The sequence below is a fragment of the Haliotis rufescens genome, unplaced genomic scaffold (assembly GCF_023055435.1).
Source record: "Haliotis rufescens isolate VD_foot unplaced genomic scaffold, xgHalRufe1.0.p SCAF_58, whole genome shotgun sequence".
Lineage (NCBI taxonomy): Eukaryota > Metazoa > Mollusca > Gastropoda > Lepetellida > Haliotidae > Haliotis > Haliotis rufescens.
This window is the reverse complement of record NW_025964312.1, coordinates 323789-346822: the sequence shown is the minus strand read 5'-3', so window position 1 is coordinate 346822 and position 23034 is coordinate 323789. Positions and strand designations below refer to the sequence as shown.

At 40.4% G+C, this 23034-nt stretch overlaps 1 protein-coding gene across 3 annotated transcripts in view; it reads right to left on the bottom strand.

Annotated features, from left to right (window-relative positions):
• The window catches only part of LOC124112826 (espin-like), a 97379-nt gene that overhangs the window by 5376 nt on the left and 68969 nt on the right, over positions 1–23034 (bottom strand). The window contains exons 4-11 of one of the 3 annotated variants that reach the window (XM_046472988.2): positions 22756–22890; positions 16571–16682; positions 14923–14994; positions 7273–8407; positions 6006–6219; positions 4532–4693; positions 2654–2733; positions 668–684 (exon numbers count right to left, since the gene is read on the bottom strand). In XM_046472988.2, coding sequence (XP_046328944.2) covers positions 678–684; positions 2654–2733; positions 4532–4693; positions 6006–6219; positions 7273–8407; positions 14923–14994; positions 16571–16682; positions 22756–22890 — 1917 coding nt within the window. In that variant the 3' untranslated portion in view covers positions 668–677. The remainder of the gene's footprint in view (positions 1–667; positions 685–2653; positions 2734–4531; positions 4694–6005; positions 6220–7272; positions 8408–14922; positions 14995–16570; positions 16683–22755; positions 22891–23034) is intronic. The other 2 variants (XM_046472985.2, XM_046472987.2) reach the window with 2 other exon arrangements.

The window sequence follows — 23034 nt, the reverse complement described above, 5'->3', positions numbered from 1 at the left end:
TCCGAGTATCTGATCCATTTAATTACCTCACACAACCAGCATGGGCTGCTAGGGACGTACTGAAACCTGTTGAGAGTGAGTATGGTTTTACGCTGCTTTTAGCAATATTCCAGCAATATCACGGCGGGGGACACCAGAAATGGGCTTCACACATTGTATTAAACTTCACGGGTTAGTTCATTTATGAAAGCATATAATATGTCCAGTTTGTATATTTTCACCCTTAACTTCTTTGCCTTTTTTACCTGAAGAGCAACATTCACTCCTCACTGTCATCATCATGCTCACGCTATCAATCACTGGTTTCCGGCCTGGGTGACCATCTATAGGATGATGTGATATTTCTGCAATATTGCTGAGTATGGCATAAAATATTCACTGACTCGCTACAAAACACTTATTGAGCATGTCAGGATTTCTGCGCTCAGAGTCAGATTTTAAGAGTGATTCGTTGAGTATGATTATATAACATTCTCTACATGTAGGGACAATACGGTTAGGTTGCATTATACGCAAAGGCAGTGATTCTAAATTTTTATATATGTGTATTAGTTAGCTGCATTTTACAAGATGAATAAACAATATTTATTGGTTAGTTGAGGCAAAATACAGCATAGGTACATGTACATTACAAGCATTGGCAGTGAAGCAGACATAAAAGACTCACCGCTTGGGCATCAGTTTCTACAATAGAGTCAGGATACGCTATGATATCTGACACATGACATACACAGCAGTGGACAAGCCCTTCATCATAGTGTTGTCCTCAGCATACACATGTCTGTCTGTCTGTCTGTCTGTCTGTCTGTCTGTCTGTTAAAATAGTTTAACCTGTTAAGGCCAGGCTTTTTTTATATTTAGGATTACAGAATTTTCAGCCCAAAGTCCATGCAGGGTTGGAGGAGGGGGCGGCCAGGAGGAGGGGGCGGCCGGGGGCATGGGCAGATGCATTTGTTTTTAATTCTGGACACGGACAATTGTCAAGGGAGGCTATTCATGTTCGGCTTCGAGATCAATTATGTATCTCTTTACTAGTTTACAATGGAAAATACATGTTTTTTACTAAAAGGTGATGATAACAAATAAAAAAACTGACTACGCGGCTATCGGCGGGAAAAAAATATGGAAATCTGATTTTTTTGTTTTACATTTTCTAAAAAAATCCCAAAAATATAAAACGCCTGGCCTATCCTGAAGTTCACTGACCTATTGACTGGAATGTGACCTAATATGGTCATCTACTTGCATCTGTCTTCAGACAGGGCATATCTGTGGTACCGCTCTTGTATTAAACAGATTCCAGAACAAAGTACCAAAACACCCTCAATTATTCAGTGTGTGATATCTCCATTTTTTTATGATTCATATACCCTCAGTCTATTTGCAACTTTATTTTGAGTGCAATTCATATGACACGATGTCAAAAATAGCGTCTAATTAAATTACACTGTTCTCTTTTGTTTTAAAAAAACCCTAATATCACTGGTACTCGCCTTGTCGTGTTTCATCTCACATACAACTGCAATGTCTTGTAACATAAGTACCTCCTGTCTTTTAAAGCTGTAAGTTCATTAAATGTCTTCAGTTCAGGTCTAAAGATTCAGTTTATTGTGACAAGAGCTCACTTGGCGAGGCTACAATTTTGAAAGCCGATTCATGCAGACTCGCGTTCAGAAGAGGCATTTTGATTGGTTGTTGAAGCAAAGCTAATGAATGAGGGAAATTCTTTGCGAAGTTAGTCATAAACGATACAGAGATGGTCAGGTCGTTTCTGAAAGCCATGGGGGCAAATGAACTCAGGCTATTTTCCTAACAGAATGGAGATATCATATTCTGGATAATCAAGGATTGGTACTTAAGCCTATTAAAGACAACATCGTTTAGAAGTGTTTAGATCTAACAGAGTTCAGTGTTTGAAACAAAACAAAACAAATCAGGACCTAGAGACTTTAGAAGCTGTCGGCCCTGACAAAACTCTTCAGGCCCTCATTTAAAAACATGCAGCTTATTGTGACAAATAAATGGAGTTGACACTTTAATTTACTGCAGGCCATAAGACTCACACAAATTTGAAACTATGGGCCCGACACGAAATCTACCCGCCATGGGCCAACAGCAGGTGCTTGTTTCGAACATTGACAGAGTGGTTTCCCTTTGTCTGTTCAACCTGTGTACATTCGTGAACAACTCGTGTTATTCCGGGACAAGCCAAATAGCGACTCGTGCCCCTCTCATGGCCATATTTGTGACCGGGTTCCGTCTTAGCGCAAACGGGCATACCTAAAACAATTTTAAATTCGTTGCGAAATGGTTCACATATATTTCCCCATATATTACATATATTTCAGATGCAATTTAAAGCACATCGGAATTATACAGTATGATTGAACACATTTAACTGTATCTTGGGTATATTTTTAGATGCAAGACATATGTAAAATCAAAAATTATTTCTGAGGGATTCTTTGACAAAGAACTTGAAATCATACGCGCATTCTGATTGGTTTGTCGCATTTTCGCACATAACATTCATCGATAGGGGGACGAGTCTTCTTGCAGGTTACGGAAAGGGGCGAGTGGTGACGAATGGGGAACGAGTCTTCATGCAGGTTACTGAAAGAGGCGAGTGGTGACGAATGACCTGTGTACTCACTTGCTAGTTGTCTCCTTCTTCTCTATGAGAGCTCGCTTCCAGGCCGGCACATTCCGGAATCTCGCTTCCTCCGCTTCAACCTGAACAAAATGGTAACTTTTAGGAAAGGAATCAGCATGGGCTTACGATTCTGCAGAAATGAGACCTTCAATAAATATTACACCAAATTATACAACTGTAGTGTTGGGGGAATAGGTGAGGTGAGGTGAGGCGTCCAAGATTATTGCACTTATATAGCGACGGGCATGTACGTGTGTGTGTTTGTGTGGCTGCTTGTACTAGTCCGGACTGATGCCGATTTGCAGTGCTAGCTCACTGAGATACCATGCCGCAGTTTAACATGAATACCCCACTCAGACACAGTATACTGACTCCGAGCCGACCAGTCCTTGTTTTAGCCCCTTAATGACGAGCGCCAGACAGGGTAACAAGTACCATCTTTTAACGTCTTTTGGTATGACGTGGCTGGGGATCGAACCCCGGACGTTCCGCCCTCCGGGCGGACGCTCTACCACTAGACCACGGAGGCGGTCGTTGGGGGAACAGGCTCTTGTAGTAACATTGGCTGTCTCCCTTTGCCCAAATCTTCATGATCAGTGAGTCACAAGCGCTGATAACCTGGCCTACCAGTAATTACAGTATTCATCAATTAGCATCTCATTAGTCTGTTTTTCTTGTTTACAGTTTGTGATGTATTGATATAAGATCAGAGGTAAGTTAGTATTACGTAGAGCTACATATCACGACACTTCAACACAATAACTTATCATCAAGCGTGCTTTTCAAAAGCTACTAAAACAAGACAAAAAGTGAGCAGGGCTCACTACTACCCCAAAATTTGACTCCAACATAGTTCAAACATTCGCTCGTCACGCCGAAGACCCGGGTTCGATTCCTGACATGGGTACAATGTGTGAAGCCCATTTCAGGTGTCCCCTGCCGTGATATTGCTGGAATATTGCTAAAAGCGGAGTAAAACCATACTCACTCACTCAAAGTTCAAAACATGAAAAAAGCAATAATTTCTCAGAAAATCCACTTATCGAAAACAAACTTTGCACTACGCCTCTCCTAATAGTATGGAAACTGTTCCCTTAATTTGAAGAAACTCCTGTGGTTTGAAAGGAGGTACTCAGTCGGGCCATTACGATTCACTTGCGTATTCGGTGAATCGAACTGTATCCATTCATGAATTGAATTCGTTATTCGTGGGCACTAAAATCGAATATTTATGAATATGGAATCATGTGCATTTACATACCCTGTACCTAAAACATCCATAAGAACATATGATATGCACAGATTTCTTCAAAAACAACACTTATAATATTTAATTTGACAGGAATTTGGTCACTGGTCATTGTAGCATTTGAACAGATACTAAGACTAAGTACCTGGACAAGTGCAGTTTATAAATATATAATATAGATAATTAACAAACCATGTCAAATAATTAATGTTGTTAATGTTTCACTGAATATAACAAATAATACATCAACTGCTGAGTTATTTTTGTATTCGTGAATTAATATTCGTATTCATTACCCTATATTTGTGATATGAATCCTATTCGCCTCATAGGTTATTCGTTGCAGCCCTAGTACTCAGAGGTACTCAGAGGTACTCAGTGGTACTCAGAGGTACTCAGTGGTACTCAGTGGTACTCAGTGGTACTCAGAGGTACTCAGTGGTACTCAGAGGTACTCAGAGGTACTCAGAGGTACTCAGTGGTACTCAGAGGTACTCAGAGGTACTCAGAGGTACTCAGTGGTACTCAGTGGTACTCAGAGGTACTCAGTGGTACTCAGTGGTACTCAGTGGTACTCAGAGGTTCTCAGTGGTACTCAGTGGTACTCAGTGGTACTCAGTGGTACTCACCTTCCGCCTTGCTTCAGCTTCCTTCTGAGTCTTCTCTGCGATGCCCTTGGCCAGCATCTGCTTCTTCCACTGGGGGATTGGCTGACCGGAGGAATCCCTCTCCGGCACCTGGTCAAGGAAGTTCTTGGGGTCAAACTCCCCATCTAACCTGCCGGCCGGGGCCTGGAGGGAGGGAAGAATCCACAGGTCAACATCTTGTAACACATGTCATGAGCTTCATGAGTTTGTTCGTTCATTCATACGTGAATTGGACTAAGACGGTTTACCCTATTTCAGTCACTTTATCGTGTGCCAGCTTAATGACTGTAAAGCTCATGGTGGCACGTGGTCCTATGCACAGCGCACAGGTAAAAATCAGGTGAAGTTAAGCAACGTTGGTCGCGGAGAGTCCTTGATTGGGTGATCGCGTGCGTTTCGCCTACTTGGCTTCAGAGAGTTTCTAGGGCTTCGGTCCTGCCCAACACTGAAGCACATGTAACACATGTGGTGTCTTCTTTGGCAAGTGACTGTTTAAAATGTGCCTCTGTTCACCCAGAAGTGAATGGGTACCAAGTAGGATGAGATGGCAATGTGGTTGTTAACCTTCTAGCGCCTAACAGGCAGCTTGGGTTGCATACTCCCCAGGGAGCTGAGAATGATTGTTGTGTGTAACAATAGTGTTTTGAGCATGCCCCTGTGTGGTGTGGAAATATGAGCAATATAAATTGCCTATTATTATTAAGATGATGATGATGATGATGATGATGATGATGGTGATGGTGATGATGATGATGATGATGATGATGATGAGCATGCAGCAAAGAGGGTTTGGCTGATCCTGGCACAGTCAGGCTGATTAGGCTCATCATCAGCTCAGGGCCCTTGCCCCGTCTACACGCAGACCAGACAGTGAATGGGACTTCTCCCAGGAAGCACTGCCTAGTCAAACCCACTGAGAATCTTTCGGAGAATGTGAACTTATTATCACTTGTATCACTGTTTTGAGAGAGACATTTCAAACAATCCAGTGATTGATATTATGACTAACGATCCATGCCATCAGGGTATGATGACACGCAGTCAACAAGCCCTACAATCTGTCCTATTAAGTTAGGTTGCTTGTTGTGGGTCGGAGCTAACTACACCGCTTCATCGTTTTTTTTTAATAATTTGTTTAATTTTCTGGAGCATTTACACAGTTTTGCATTACAAAATATTCAAAAAAATATAGCATGACTGCCTAAAGCTTATAAAAGTAATGTTTATTACAATAAATGACGGAAGTATCCTTTGTTAACTTATAAAATTCAGTGAGCTCCTTCTGTATAAATTGAAGGTTAGACAGTTATTTCTAAAGTTGAAGATGATGTTTTAACAAAATAATGATAAGGTTAAGAGATTGTTATTTTTCGTTAAATAACCCAAAAGAACATTTTCTTTGGATACTGTTACCGGGTTTTGCGTTTTGTGTGATTTCCAAATTTCCATGCCTCACCTGTTTGGGTTGGGAAGGTTGAGGCTGGGCTGCAGCCATGTTCCCGTTGCCGAAGGAGAACACCATGGTGGCGCCCCGGTTAGGACCCTTGGACGTCTTCAATCCTGATTTCCCCGGTCCTGACTGCAGCTCTGCTATCAGGTCGAAGCGCGGTGGTGCAGACTTCACGAAGCCGTTCTGGTTCTGGAAGGCGCCCCCGGACAAACTGGATGGTCTGAAACAGATGACTGTGTCACTGACAAGGTCGGCTTTGAAGTGGCTTACTTGGTAATCACGGCTGCCACTACACCAAGACACACATACATACAAATTCATGACTGAGAAACAGCTAATCTTGAGCCACTCAATAAATGGAACCTCAATAAACCTGAACGATGAATTGTATACAACTGATCTGTAGTGTAAGATGAACCCATATTCATGATGAACACTGACTGGCCATTTTCCTGACAAACATCCCAAATCCGTCATACAGCCCATGATCAACACTAATTAGTTCACGTTCATGATCAACACCCCCAAGCCCTGATCTGTGATCAACAGAGACTAGATATTATTCTCCATGAATACTAGCTAGTCAATAGTCATGATGAACACTCCCAAGCGTATGTTCGTGATGAACACTCCATAACTCATATTCCTGATCAACATCGACAAGTCCATATTCACAATCAACACCAATTAGCTCAAATTCATGATCATCACCCTCTAGCCCAGATATGTGTTCAACACATATCATATTCCTGAACAGCTTGAACACAAGTTAGTCCACATTCATGCTCAACACTCCCAATACATCCCTTGCATATATTCATGCTCAACACTGACAAGACCATATTCATGATCAACACTCCCTTGCATATATTCATGCTCAACACTCCCTGTACCATATTCATGATCAACCATCCCTTGCATATATTCATGATCAACACTGACAAGACCATATTCATGATCAACACCCCCTTGCATATATTCATGCTCAACACTGACAAGTCCACATTCATGCTCAACACTCCCAATACATCCCTTGCATATATTCATGATCAACACTGACAAGTCCACATTCATGATCAACACCCCCTTGCATATATTCATGCTCAACACTGACAAGACCATATTCATGATCAACACCCCCTTGCATATATTCATGATCAACACTGACAAGACCATATTCATGATCAACATTCCCTTGCATATATTCATGATCAACACTCCCTGTACCATATTCATGATCAACCATCCCTTGCATATATTCATGTGGACTTACTTTATGTTTGTGTTGCTAGGCGACGGAGTGCGGTCCTCCACTGGTGGTGGGGGTGGAGGTAGTGGTGGCGAAGGGGGTGAGTTCTGCTGTGATGCCGGCACATCTGAAGCATGTGGGGTCACCTTAGGGGGCAGGGCGGACATCATGATGCTTCCTAGCGGACTGAAGCCAACTGGACGACCAGGATGGGGGGCACTGTGTTTAACCATGGAGCTCCCATTGGTCACTGTCGTCCTGGATGCTGATGCACTTCCATTTGTTACTCCGTTACTGGTAGTGACAGTCTTGTTCTCGGACACACTTGATGACGACTGGGTTTTCACAACAGACTGACCTACTGAGTTTCTGGGAGATATGGAGCCATTTGTCATCTGTCCGTTTGCAGCCGATCCATTAACTGTGGAGGTCGCGGTCGACTTGGCAGAGAGGTCAGCCGGAGATGGGGTCATGGTCATAATGAGCTTGGGCTGGCTGGACTTCACAGGCGCAGAGCCTGTAACATTGCCATTTTGTCTCGAGTGTGTCTTAATATCACGTGAACCTGTGCCATCATCAATACGAATGGTACTGCCTCGGATCTGAATCACAGTCTTCTTGGAGCCACCATTCTGAGTGGCTTCCCTTGGTGACGCCATGTTATCACTGGGCTCCTTTTCTTCAATCACAACATTCCTTCCCCGAGCATACAATTCAGAATATCGCCAGGACGATATGTTGTGTGTCGGAATCGTCTCTCCTGACTCCTCACAGCTGTCACAGCTACGAACGGTGTCGTACTTCGTGGGTGGACGACCTTCGAACCGAGCTCTCGCTGCCGAGAATGGAACTCTCTGAGGTGAAGGAGCTTTCACTCTTCCGTCCTGTGCGTCCGATTCCTCAAACTCCCGTGACGCCGACGCCGAGAGAGAACTTAAGGTCGACGCAGTGGATGACAACTCGCTCACCACTGACCCACGATTGCGACCGTTGTACGGTGGCGACACTGGTGGTGATGGAGGTCGCAGTGACGAAGGTGAAGGTGATCTGTGTGCTGATGACCTTTTACCTGGTTGAAGGACACATTCAGGCTCTCCGGTTTCCTTGGATAAACGTCGACTATTGTCCAGTTTCTTGTTAGTATGGACCTCTGCGTGTACTGGAACAACAAACAAACATTATTTGGTATCCAGGAACAATTTTGTATGTAACATCTCACGATTAAATAGTTGAAAGTTTTTTGTGCAGAAATTTTGACAGATAAATATCTGTTCCATAAACGTATTTAAGATCAACTAAGATGACAAAGATTTAATTTAGAAATGAATAAATCCAGAAACATGTCGGTGTGAAGAAGTAAATCAACAAATTACTCAAAAAAGATTGCCTTTATAATTTTCCACCACAAACACCACACAAAACAAGGGGAGAAAAAGAAACAAAGTGGGATAACAGAAGTAAGAAGCAAAGAAGCAAAGAAGCAAAGAAGCAAAAAAGCAAAAAAGCAGACACCATACTAAGTCCATACTAAGGGGGACACCAGAAATCGGCTTCACACATTGTTCCCACGTGGGGAATCGAACCCGGGCTTTGGTGTGACGAACAAACACATTAACCACTAGACTACCCGACCGCCCTGAAGAACCTGGAGGGAGGGGACACACGACACTGGGCACAGTGCTGACATTGCCAGAGCAGTGTTTCAAATTAAGGGGGTCATGGGGTCCTTGGTGTTTGTACCTACATTATATCTAACGTTCAACATCAGGGCGATGACAAGGACTCCTTCACTTGGAGCTGAATTTCGAACTCTGCACTTTGATAAAGATTATCACACACACATGTACATCATCAAGTGGACCCGTGATGATTCAGGGGTAGAATAGGTCTTCAGCATCCCATGCTTGCCGTAAAAGGTGACAATGCTTGTCGTAAAAGGCGACTAACGGGATAGGGTGGTCAGGCTCACTGACTTGGTTGATGCATGTCATCGATCCCAATTGCATGGATCGATGCTCATGATATTAATCACTGGATTGTCTGGTCCAGACTCGATTATTTACAGACTGCCGTCATATAGCTGGAATATTGCTGAGTGCGGCGTTGAACAACAAACCAAACCAAACCAAAACATCATCAAGTACTGATATTGCTGGTATATATAGAGATTATCACATACCCAAGTCCATATCTTGCACCTGATCACCCAGATGCAGTAATGACGTGATAATATTTTTATCAAATATTTCAAAATTGAAACATGGAAATATACCTACATCACACATCAGTCTCATATTAAATACAATGAGTCAAGACACAAGTGAGGAAGAGACTGAGGTGAGGTGAGGTGAAATTGGGTTTAACGTCGCGTCCAAGATTATTGCACTTATATAGCGACGTGCATGCACGTGTATGTGTGTGTGTGGCTGCTTGTACTAGTCCGGACTGATGCCGATTTATAGTGCTAGCTCACTGAGATACCATGCCGCAGTTTAACATGAATACCCCACTCAGACACAGCATACTGACTCCGAGCCGACCAGTCCTTGTTTTAGCCCCTTAATGCTGAGCGCCAGACAGGGTAACAACAAGTACAATGTTTTAACGTCTTTTTGTATGACGCGGCCCGGGATCGAACCCTGGACCTTCCGCTCTCCGGGCGGACGCTCTACCACAAGACCACGGAGGCGGTCAGGAAGAGACTGAGATCCTGAGTCCCCAGGTTTTATAATCTAGGTGTGTCCACACTACACACTGAAAACAGCATAACACCCAACTCACTCATCCACAAAGATGGGGAGTATCTAGCTGGGACACTGACTGGTCATAGAAGATGCCCTCTGACCTACTGCCTAAGGTGTTTTTAAGCCTAGTTTAGAGGACTAGAGCAAAACATTAATCCTCAGAGTTTGTAGTCAGGCCAACTAGACTAGATTTGTAGTAAAATCAAAGTATGAAAGACTGGCAGACAATCAAAGCCTTCAAATATTAAAAGTCACAAGATTTACAAGAGTAAGTAGTTTTTAGATAACTGTTTGAAATTGTCCAATAGGTAAGAAAATACATACAACTTTATGGATAACAACTTCTGGTTTATTGTATATAGCGTTTCAGTGCAGATTCTTACACCATAATTAATATCATAATATATCATTTCAACTTAATTATGGTGTCTGGTTTATTGTATATAACGTTTCAATGCATATTCTTACACCATTGATATATATATATACTGGGTTCAATCTAGGAATTTTCTGACAAAGAACAATGTTAAAATACCCCATTGTATTTAATTATGTGGACCTTTTTTCACATATATACAGCTATATATATACATATATATATATATGAATTATATTTATATATATACATATATATATATACAGCTCATCTTTAGACTTTTGCATTTTATCTCTCTCTCTCTCTCTCTCTCTCTCTCTCTCTATATATATATATAAATATATATATATATATATAATTGCTATATGCAATAAACTAGAAGTTGTTTTAGATAAAGTTGTACGGTTTTCTTTGTTTTTAACTGTCTTTAAAATTTAGCAGAATGAATTCATGAGAAAGTCTGTGTAACAATGTAAAACTTACCAACATCAAAGAACAATTTAGACATGATCAAAAACAATTACAATAACAGATCTTCCACTAACCTTTTAACAGAGCTCTAGCTTGTACACTGAAGTACATTTGTATGGCTTGCAAAGAGACCCGCCCAAGACATAATCAGAATCAGTATTTCTGATATACTTTGGCAAATGACCACAGCCCATCCTGGACTAGCCGTGATGGATGTGCATATACTGGACAGTAATCTACAGTAATAGGATTACCTGGAATTGACAGCAATATACGCTGGAGCGATACAAGCTGATGCGGAGGCAGTGTGTCGATGAATGAGAACTGGTGCTGAACAAGCCAGGTGCACAAGTGAAGGGACAACTCACAGAAAGGGGCATGCACTGAGACCATGCAGAAACACCTGATATTGTATACATATATACCGTATTCACTGTAATAAGTGCAGAAAGACCTGATATTGTATACATACTGTATTCACTGTAATAAGTGCAGAAAGACCTGATATTGTATACATATATACCGTATTCACTGTAATAAGTGCAGAAAGACCTGATATTGTATACATACTGTATTCACTGTAATAAGTGCAGAAAGACCTGATATTGTATACATACTGTATTCACCGTAATAAGTGCAGAAAGACCTGATATTGTATACATATATACCGTATTCACTGTAATAAGTGCAGAAAGACCTGATATTGTATACATATATACCGTATTCACCGTAATAAGTGCAGAAAGACCTGATATTGTATACATACTGTATTCATCGTAATAAGTGCAGAAACACCTGATATTGTATACATACTGTATTCACCGTAATAAGTGCAGAAAGACCTAGCTGATATTGTACACATACTGTATTCACCGTAATAAGTGCAGAAAGACCTGATATTGTATACATACTGTATTCACCGTAATAAGTGCAGAAAGACCTGATATTGTATACATACTGTATTCACCGTAATAAGTGCAGAAAGACCTGATATTGTATACATACTGTATTCACCGTAATAAGTGCAGAAAGACCTGATATTGTATACATATATACTGTATTCACCGTAATAAGTGCAGAAAGACCTGATATTGTATACATATATACTGTATTCACCGTAATAAGTGCAGAAAGACCTGATATTGTATACATATATACTGTATTCACCGTAATAAGTGCAGAAAGACCTGATATTGTATACATATATACTGTATTCACTGTAATAAGTGCAGAAAGACCTGATATTGTATACATATATACCGTATTCACCGTAATAAGTGCAGAAAGACCTGATATTGTATACATATATACCGTATTCACTGTAATAAGTGCAGAAAGACCTGATATTGTATACATATATACCGTATTCACCGTAATAAGTGTAGAAAGACCTGATATTGTATACATATATACTGTATTCACCGTAATAAGTGCAGAAAGACCTGATATTGTATACATATATACCGTATTCACCGTAATAAGTGCAGAGAGACCTGATATTATATACATATATACCGTATTCACCGTAATAAGTGCAGATATACCTGATATTATATACATATATACCGTATTCACCGTAATAAGTGCAGATATACCTGATATTATATACATATATACCGTATTCACCGTAATAAGTGCAGATATACCTGATATTGTATACATATATACCGTATTCACCGTAATAAGTGCAGAAAGACCTAGCTGATATTGTATACATATATACCGTATTCCCCGTAGTAAGTGCAGAAAGACCCAACTGATAATGTATACATATATACCATATTCACTGTAATAAGTGCAGAAAGACCTAACTGATATTGTATACATATATACCATATTCACTGTAATAAGTGCAGAAAGACCTAGCTGATATTGTATACATATATACCATATTCACTGTAATAAGTGCAGAAAGACCTGATATTATATACATATATACCGTATTCACCGTAATAAGTGCAGAAAGACCTAGCTGATATTGTATACATATATACCGTATTCACCGTAATAAGTGCAGAAAGACCTAGCTGATATTGTATACATATATACCATATTCACTGTAATAAGTGCAGAAAGACCTGATATTATATACATATATACCGTATTCACCGTAATAAGTGCAGAAAGACCCAACTGATAATGTATACATATATACCATATTCACTGTAATAAGTGTAGAAAGACCTAACTGATATTGTATACATATATACCATATTCACTGTAATAAGTGCAGAAAGACCTAGCTGATATTGTATACATATATACCATATTCACTGTAATAAGTGCAGAAAGACCTAGCTGATATTGTATACATATATACCGTATTCACCGTAATAAGTGCAGAGAGACCTGATATTATATACATATATACCGTATTCACCGTAATAAGTGCAGAAAGACCTGATATTGTATACATACTGTATTCACCGTAATAAGAGCAGAAAGACCTAGCTGATATTGTATACATATATACCGTATTCCCCGTAGTAAGTGCAGAAAGACCCAACTGATAATGTATACATATATACCATATTCACTGTAATAAGTGCAGAAAGACCTAACTGATATTGTATACATATATACCATATTCACTGTAATAAGTGCAGAAAGACCTAGCTGATATTGTATACATATATACCATATTCACTGTAATAAGTGCAGAAAGACCTAGCTGATATTGTATACATATATACCATATTCACTGTAATAAGTGCAGAAAGACCTGATATTATATACATATATACCGTATTCACCGTAATAAGTGCAGAAAGACCTAGCTGATATTGTATACATATATACCATATTCACTGTAATAAGTGCAGAAAGACCTAGCTGATATTGTATACATATATACCATATTCACTGTAATAAGTGCAGAAAGACCTAGCTGATATTGTATACATATATACCGATTCACCGTAATAAGTGCAGAAAGACCTGATATTGTATACATATATACCGTATTCACCGTAATAAGTGCAGAAAGACCTAGCTGATATTGTATACATATATATACCTGAGGGGCTTAGAAACTTGCTTAAGGGGATGCTTATTAAAACCATACACAAGTTAAATCTATGTTCAGAGATAGGGGCAGTGGAAATTACTTACTGATCTGTCTAAAAGTTGGTCAGGGGCACTTATCGGAGTGGAGCACTTACTACAACCTATAGGATACTGGTATTGTTGCATTATAGATAGTTCATTTCAATCTATTTTTTAGACCCCAACATTTATCTCTTTTATTAACCTAATCTCAATCATGCAAAGAAAAAAATACATTCATTTAAAATAGCTAGTGTTTGATTGAAATATGCCCTCTTAAATATCCTTCTGTTTGTATTTTTGTCAAAACATTATCAGGGTATGAAACTCCCAAAACTTTCAGCCAGACCACAGGACTGGCTAGCTGAAATACTTGCCAGCCCTGACCAAAACCTGCCTGCCCACTAGAATCATATGTTTCTCAGGATAAGCTAACGGGGTTTCTTTTGGGTTACATTTTATCATTCATCTTTACATGTGAATTAATGCTTATCATCAGGAATATTTAGAATATTTTCACATATGAAATATAACCCGACCGTCGGGGAGGGGGATTTGAAAATCTGGCAGCCCGAGTTGAAATCAACCCGTCTCGGACGGTCGGGCAGGCAGGTATTTCGAACACTGACATTATTTCAAGATTTAACTTAAGTTGACTCAACTCTGACATTTTATTTTTTTGTTATTTTTCTTTTGTATTTTGACACGACATCTGGCCTAAAAAAATCTTCAAATAAAAACTTTCTTATTTTTTATGAATACCAGCAACAATGAATGCAGTTATCATGGTTATGTGTTTTTGAGTGTGTTATTTTAAGAAGTTGAAGGAATTCTGTAATCTGTGGTTACACCTGACACCTTGTTGTATACAGAGAGCCTGTCCCTATGACCTGCAGGTCCTAGTGTAATGAAGCAACAAGCAGTCAGCGCTTCCTAAGCCCTGTGTCTACAGATTTTAGAGGAAAAGTATTTGTTAAAGCAAGGCAAGAAATTTCAGAAATAGTTTAGAGGAAAACGGCACACGTTTCAACCACCCACCAGTGATCTGTCTGCCCCCGCGGGCAGCTTCTCGACTCGTGTAATAACCGAAGTCGGAGCAAGACGAGGCAACTGTAATACACAACACAAACAGCTACACATCCCTGACCAAACTTACAATTCCCCAGCACGTTAGTCTAATTGTGGGCAGATTGGGGCGAAGTAAGATCCTAACTGAGCGTGGCCATTACTTGGGCTGGCTTTTGATACAGATCAAAGTGGCTATACTTTCATACAAGTTGAGTACATTTCGAGTTGATTATAAACTCATACCAGCAGACATCCTTAAGAGTGACTTAATAGTTCCTGTTAATTTTGAAGACCTTGGAAATATTTTTTAAAAGAATTACTGATCTCGGAAAATTCGGGTCTGATTAATGGGAGCTGTTGTAAGGAATGTAGTACATGGCAGGGGGTATACTTGGTTGTTCTCATGCAAAAATCCTCTACCACAGGAACTAAAGCAAACACAACATACAATACATAAAAACAACAACCAAAAATAACAGTACAGCTAAAACTAGGGAGGACTGGTACGGAAATTGTCAAAATGTCCAGAAATACACACATGGACATAACTGTCACCATCTTCGTTATTCCAGATGATGATATTGCAAGACTACTACTCTAGTAAGAGTGAGTGAGTGAGTGAGTTTAACGCCGCTTTTAACAGTATTTCAGTTATATCGCGGCATGTCAGCTTAATGTGGGAGGAAAGCCCGAAGTGATGCAGGTCTCAGACGTTCACCACTTCGGTGAAACCCACGAGCACGGGTATGGTGCTGACAAACCTAGAAACATAATCGGGGTGGACTGGGATTCGAACCCACAATCATAGGTTTCTGGCGACCAAGGGACGCAACTCTGCACAGCGAATCGCGGCGCCTTAGACGACTGGGCCACCCGTGCCCCCCACAATGTACGACACATATCATCAAATTTGTATTTAAAGTTTTACACATAGTGATGATTATACGAGCATGTATGTCATACTGATTTTACAAAACGAGTGTCAGAATTCTTGTATTTCCCGAGCAAGTGCGATGGTAATATATGAAATCTTACACAAGATTCACAAAATCAGTATGACACAAATATGAGTCTAGTAATTTCTTTATTACCCATTATTTCTTAATCCTTTGAGGTACCCTTTAGAAAAATGAACTGATCTCCACCGCTGTCCAAGAAAATGACAATTTGTCGAATGACGTCAACAATCTTCAGCCATGACGTCATTCTGACATTAAGTCACAAAAAGATTTGAATGATGTCAACAATGCAATTCAGATGACTGAGACAATACACTGGTGCGGGAGAAGTGATATTCACACTTGTGCATATACGATTTTTATGAACTCGGTTAGTTCTAACCCTGTGGGTAATAAAATCTAGTATCACACACCCATTGAACATTTCAATCCTTAAAAATTCAAAGTTACAGATATTTCAGGAGAAATGTTCCTTAAGAAAGATATGAGTCTCTTGCTCACAACAATTTGTTTTTACAAATTTTTGCAAATGTTTCATCTTTATAAATGCTTTATTTTACCTAAAAGTGACTCTCTGTTGCTATGAATTACATCACAGTTACTAACCAGCACGTAATGTTTTATAAAACCACTATTAACATGGAAGACAAGATGGTTACCTGACACAGGTCTGGTTGGTCGGTATCCTTGGAAACCGCTGGGCTGAGGGCGTCTTTCTGGGGCCCCGTTACTGGTGCTGGGGACAGCAGGCGGCGGCTGGGCTGATTGGGGCTGCAACAGACAGGGGCAGGTTACTCTTGTTGTCATTGATGGGTTTAGGGCACCAGTCTGCCAAAACCACTCAAGTCTACTCGTCCAACCGTGTCTCTCGGCAACACTTTCAGTAGATATTAGTATGAATGTGGGGCTATTAAAAGTAGAGTATTCTGTTCATCCAGTAGTGAATGGGTACCCGGTAGGATGACATTGTAATGTCTGTTAACCGTAGTGTTTACCTTATTTTCTCAAATTTGAGTTTCTGGATGTTACAGAATTTAATGTGCTTGTTTGTTTGTTTTGCCACACTTATCAATATTCCAGATTTTTCAGGGTGGCCTGTAAATAATTTAATCTAGGCCAGACAATCTAGTGATTGATACTACGAGCAACGATTTGGATATGCAATGTGAATTGGGGTGATCCACAAACAACCAAGTCACCGAGTCTGACCACCCAATCCATAGAGTCACCTCTTACGACACACTTGTTCTGCTTTCCAAAGATGTATTCAGTTTGATATATTTTTTGTGAGAATAAGAGGCATCACATCAAACATGACATCATGGCTGTCGACTTGAAATGATTGTAACTGTTATAGATGAGGGAGTATGTAAACCAGTGTGTTATCAGTACTACTCTATATCTGTCGGAGTCAGCCCACGACTCACATGACAACTGATATCACCACTAGGTGGCACCAGAACCAGCCTCAGTCATATCAGTCCATTATAACCAGCATCAGTCCATTTAATCATCATCAGTCCATTATAACCAGCATCAGTCCATTATGACCAGCATCAGTCCATTATGACCAGCATCAGTCCATTATGATCAGCATCAGTCCATTATAACCAACATCAGTCCATTATAACCAGCATCAGTCCATTATAACCAACATGAGTCCATTATAACCAATATCAGTCCATTATAACCTGCATCAGTCCATTATGACCAGCATCAGTCCATTATGACCAGCATCAGTCCATTATGACCAGCATCAGTCCATAATAACCAGCATCAGTCCATTATAACCAACATCAGTCCATTATAACCAACATCAGTCCATTATAACCAACATGAGTCCATTATAACCAATATCAGTCCATTATAACCAGCATCAGTCCATTATAACCAACATCAGTTCATTATAACCAGCATCAGTCCATTATAACCAACATCAGTCCATTATAACCAACATCAGTTCATTATAACCAGCATCAGTCCATTATAACCAACATCAGTCCATTATAACCAACATCAGTCCATTATAACCTGTATCAGTCCATTATAACCAACATTAGTCCATTTGGCCAACATCAGTCCATTATAACCAACATCAGTCCATTATAACCAACATCAGTCCATTATAACCAACATCAGTCCATTATAACCAGCATCAGCAACTCTCATGTCAGTACAAGGCAAACACAACTAGCCACGCTCATTCATGTGGATGTAGTGACTTGGAAGAAGTGAATGCTGAGGTGGGGTGAGGTGAAATGGGGTTTAACGTGGCGTAAAAGATTATTGCACTCAATTAGCGACATGCATGCATGTGTGTGTTAGGGGTTGCTTGTACTAGTCCGGACTGATGCCGATTTATAGTGCTAGTCCACTGAGAAATCATGACGCAGTTTAACATGAATACCCCACTCAGACACAGTATACTGACTCTGAGCCGACCAGTCCTTGTTTTAGCCCCTTAATGCCGAACACCAGACAGGGTAACAACAAGTACCATCTTTTAACATCTTTTGGTGTGACATGGCTGGGGATCAAACCCTGGAACTTCCGCTCCCTGGCAGACGCTCTACCACTAGACCAAGGAGGCCATCCCACTAGACCACGGAGGTGGCCCCACAAGACCATGGAGGCGGTCCCACTAGACCACAGAGGTGGTCCCACTAGACCACGGAGGCGGTCCAGAAGTGACTTGATCAGACCAGCCAGGTGACCATACAGGCTGGACATACATGTCTGGACATACATGGAAGACCACTCGTTCTGGACTCTTCAACTGTCACACCTGTTTTGACCAGCACGTTTTTCTCTAAGCTTCTAAAGGACGATAGCATGTTTCTGAGCTGGTATAACTTGTTTTTTCTTGGTGTATGATAAATGAAGTGTTCAAAACACATCTTGTGTTCCGTCTCCAAATAAGCTAAGTGTTCCATGTAATGCAATGACGAAATATTCCAGTGTTCATCACATAGTAACGTTCTATAGTGTATAGTAAAACTGTTTTTCACAGTAAACATGGTACCTGATCTAAGTTGTATGGTAAATCTGGTTTTCCAAGCTCCATAACACAACCAGTGTTCACTGTTATTGATAAATAAGAGTTTGCCACTAACGTGGCTATATCCGCCGCCCCTGTTGCAGAATTTATGACATAATTAAATCTAGACCCTAACCTTTTTCAACCGAGGTGGAACTTGTCATGGAAATTGTAAAAAAAAGAAGAGTTTGGAGTTTGAAGTCCATTTTGCTGCCATGGAAACATAAAAAAATAAAAGTTTCTAAAATTTCTGAATAGCAAAAGGCACCAGTTCAGCATGTATCTGACAAACCTGCAAAGTTTGATGAAAAAATATTGAACGGTGTATGAGTTATGCTCTGGAAACGAACCCTACCCTAACAGAACCTAAGTCCATCTTGTTGCCATGGAAACATAAAAAAATAAAAATTTCTAAAATTTCTTAATAGCAAAAGGCACCAGTTCAGCATGTACCCTACAGACCTGCAAAGTTTGATGAAAAAATATTGAACGGTTTATGAGTTATGCTCCGGAAACGAAACGTGACGGACGGATGGACCGACAGACGGACGGAGCCCGTTTCTATATCCCCCGCCAACTTTGTTGGGCGGGGGATAACAAGTGTTTGGTGGTCCCTGATCGACACAAAGTCTAACATCTCTAACACAGTTAATCTGTCAAATCAAACTTCAACAGCAAGAACCCAACAAACCTAAAGTTATGACATATTAATCAAGGACAATCTACCAACTCACCTTCAGAAGCCAGGGTCGCAAATAAATAGAGCAATCTGTGCACCAAACCCTTATCTGCAGGAGGAGGGCTGATGTAGAGGGTACCTCGAGATCACGCAGCCGTTACATCACTGACCTCACACAAAGTCTGCCCGTGATAGGTGATAATACTAAATATAGACCAGTTGGTGGATATCTTCAGCTTCATGGAACATAACCGTTATAAGACTGAGGCTCATCATACAGTCAGTCTGCCCAGCTGCAGTTGACACAAGTAAATATAGACCAGCTGGTGTATGCCTTCAGCTCAGCTGAACATAACCGTTACATCACAGAGCCTCATCATAACAATCTGCCCACTACCGCTGACACAAGTAAATATAGACAGGCCATGGAACGTAGGTGAAGGTGGATATGTAAATATATCTGTTGTTGTAATCCTCTGGGATTTATCAGGGAATTCAGTTTGGGACTGTCGTTGTATTTAAAAATATTTGTTGTTTGGTAAACGTGACACTATTTAGAGAAGGCTGTCTGGCGGTGTTGTATCCATGTTAAAGTTTATACTTCGTCAATAAGATGTCACCTAAGCTGATTACGTTGTCAAGTACAGCAGGCCTAAAGGCAAACTAATCTGTAACTAACTATTTCTTTATTCTCGGGTGAAATGGAAAATATTTGTTGAGTGTATATAGCTACAACTTAATTATTTCTGGAAGAAAGGAAGGCTGGATTGTGTGTTGCTGGATGGGTACAGTAAACTACGTTTATAACGAACACGCTTATAACGAACTGACTGATATAACGAACATATTTTTTAGTCCCGGCTGTGTGTGTGTGTGTGTGTGTGTGTGTGTGTGTGTGTGTGTGTGTGTGTGTGTGAGTGTGCGAGAGAGATGGAAATTTTGTAAGAATTTTTTTCAGTTACTGCTTCATTATATATAAATCTTTTTTTTGTTTGGCTTTTTGTTTGTTGTTTGACAGCATTCAGCAATATTCCAGGGGTCTCAGGACCACACAATCCAGTGACTGACCTCATGATATCGATCTATGTAATTGGGATGCTAAGACATGCATTAACTTAGTCAGCGAGTCTGACAACCCGATCCCGTCAGTCGTCTGAACAAACAGGGCTTCACACCAATCAACATCCATTCAACAGGATAGAGTGTCATCATGATCCTTGATCATCCTGGGTATCAATGTCCATCCATTATGATATAACCCTGGTCCCATTCACCTCCACATCTTCATCAGCTCCTTCTCTCAACTCACAAACTCTCTTGACCCATGAAGATCGGGGGTAGAATTGGTCTTCAACAACCAATGCTTGTCCAACCCCCGTGAAGATCTGGTTTAGAATAGGTCTTCAGCAACTCATGCTTGTCGTAGGCGACTAACAGGATCGGGTGGTCAGGCTTGCTGACTTGGTTGATGCATGTCATCGATCCCAATCGATGATAACAATCGCTGGATTGTCTGGTCCAGACGAGTATTTACAGACCACCATCAGGTAGCTGGAATATTGCTGAGTGCAGGGTAAAACAACAAACACACACAAACTCAATCACTCATCAGCTTGGAATCAACAACCAATCAAAACACCTCTTCTGAACATGAGTTTGTCACAGATCTACAGTCAAAATCATGGCTGAAGTCAAGCACTGCCTCAAACATGTTCCAAATAAACCGGAAAAGTTGTATTCCTGACATTCCAGTTGCTTTGCACACAGCGTGCAGCAGGAGGGTACAAGTGAACACCTCGTATCAATCAAGAATGAAGGTTGAACTTGGAATTGGTTGATTAGCCTAATGTCATTCCAACTCACAACAAGGCATGGTGGGGAATGGGTCCACAGTTGACATAATAGAAAAGTTTTGTTTGTTTGTTTGTTTGTTCGTTCGTTTGTTGTTTAACGCCGCACTCAGCAATATTCCAGCTATATGACGGCGGTCTGTAAAATAATCGAGTCTGGACCAGACAATCCAGTGATTGACATCATGAGCATTGATCTACCTAATTGGGATTGATGACATGTATCAACCAAGTCAGCTAGCCTGACCACCCGATCCTGTTAGTCGCCTTTTACGACAAGCATAGTCGCCTTTTACGGTAAGCATAGTCACCTTTTACTGCAAGTATGGGTTGCTGAAGACCTATTCTACCCCGGAATCTTCACAGGTCTAATAGAAAAGAGACATAATTCCCGTCTGAGGCCCGGCTGTAGCGATCAAAACACCAACAAATTTGCCAGATTTATATCCAACGAGATGTTGTGGCTATCACACTGAAGATGCACTTCATTTCTTTCTTGCGCGTCCCTTAAACTTTACATTAAGGTAAAATAGATATTATTTTGAAAAAGGCAACAATTTAATTCAATTTTATATGGTAATTCACATTTAACGACCATAACAAATCTTGAAACTTTGAAATCAGTGAATAGTTTTAGCCATCTTCTTGCCGATTTAGAGATTTTGTCTGAGATGTTAGCTTTGCTATATGATACTGCGATGGTGTTGTGCTGGATGTAAATAATAACATAGCTGTAGTTACGAAAGAAAATCAAGTACCATATTCGACATAATAAGCGCCCAGGGCGCTCTCAAAATTAAAAACAGAATATTATTTTGGTGAAAAACAACAGAGTTGAAAGATCGTTAATTTCGTGGATAAGTTGACAGCCTGAAATGTTTATACACGACAGATATATTTTTCCAGAATTTAATTTCCCATAATTAAGGATGCATATAACACACGTATTATACACGAATAAATAAGTCTTGTGTACATTGAACAATCGGAAGGGTTGCTAATTGGGATTGTTCTCTAGCCAATATATTAGCAAATATCGCCGTGGGCACTTATTACGTCGAATACGGTACTAAAACACTTACAGAACAATGCTTATCTTTAATGTCAATTATACAATGTATGCTATTTCTCATGTCACTATGGTATGTCTATCATGTTTGGGAGAGGCATTCAGATCAGCAAAATTTGCTTGTTTGCCAATCCCTCCACTTTATGGAAATATATGTTATATGATGATACCTGGGATAATTAACGGTGAGAGTGGAAGCATGTATTTACCTGGAGTGTGACTTCCCCCCGTATCTGGGCGGCACAGTAGGGCTGGTTGCACTTGTCAGCGAGCTCCGCAGCGGTCAGTCCCTTGTTGTCTGTGATGTTGCGGTCACATCCATTGTCCAGCAGAACTTGAATACACTGCAACAGATAGAAGAAACTCTCGTGAGTGACAGAATTAGGTTTTCCTCTGCTCTTATTAATTTTCCAGCTTTATTCGCAGGGGTACACCAGCAGTGGGCTTAACACGTACCTATGTGAAGAATCGAACCACAGGATGAACGT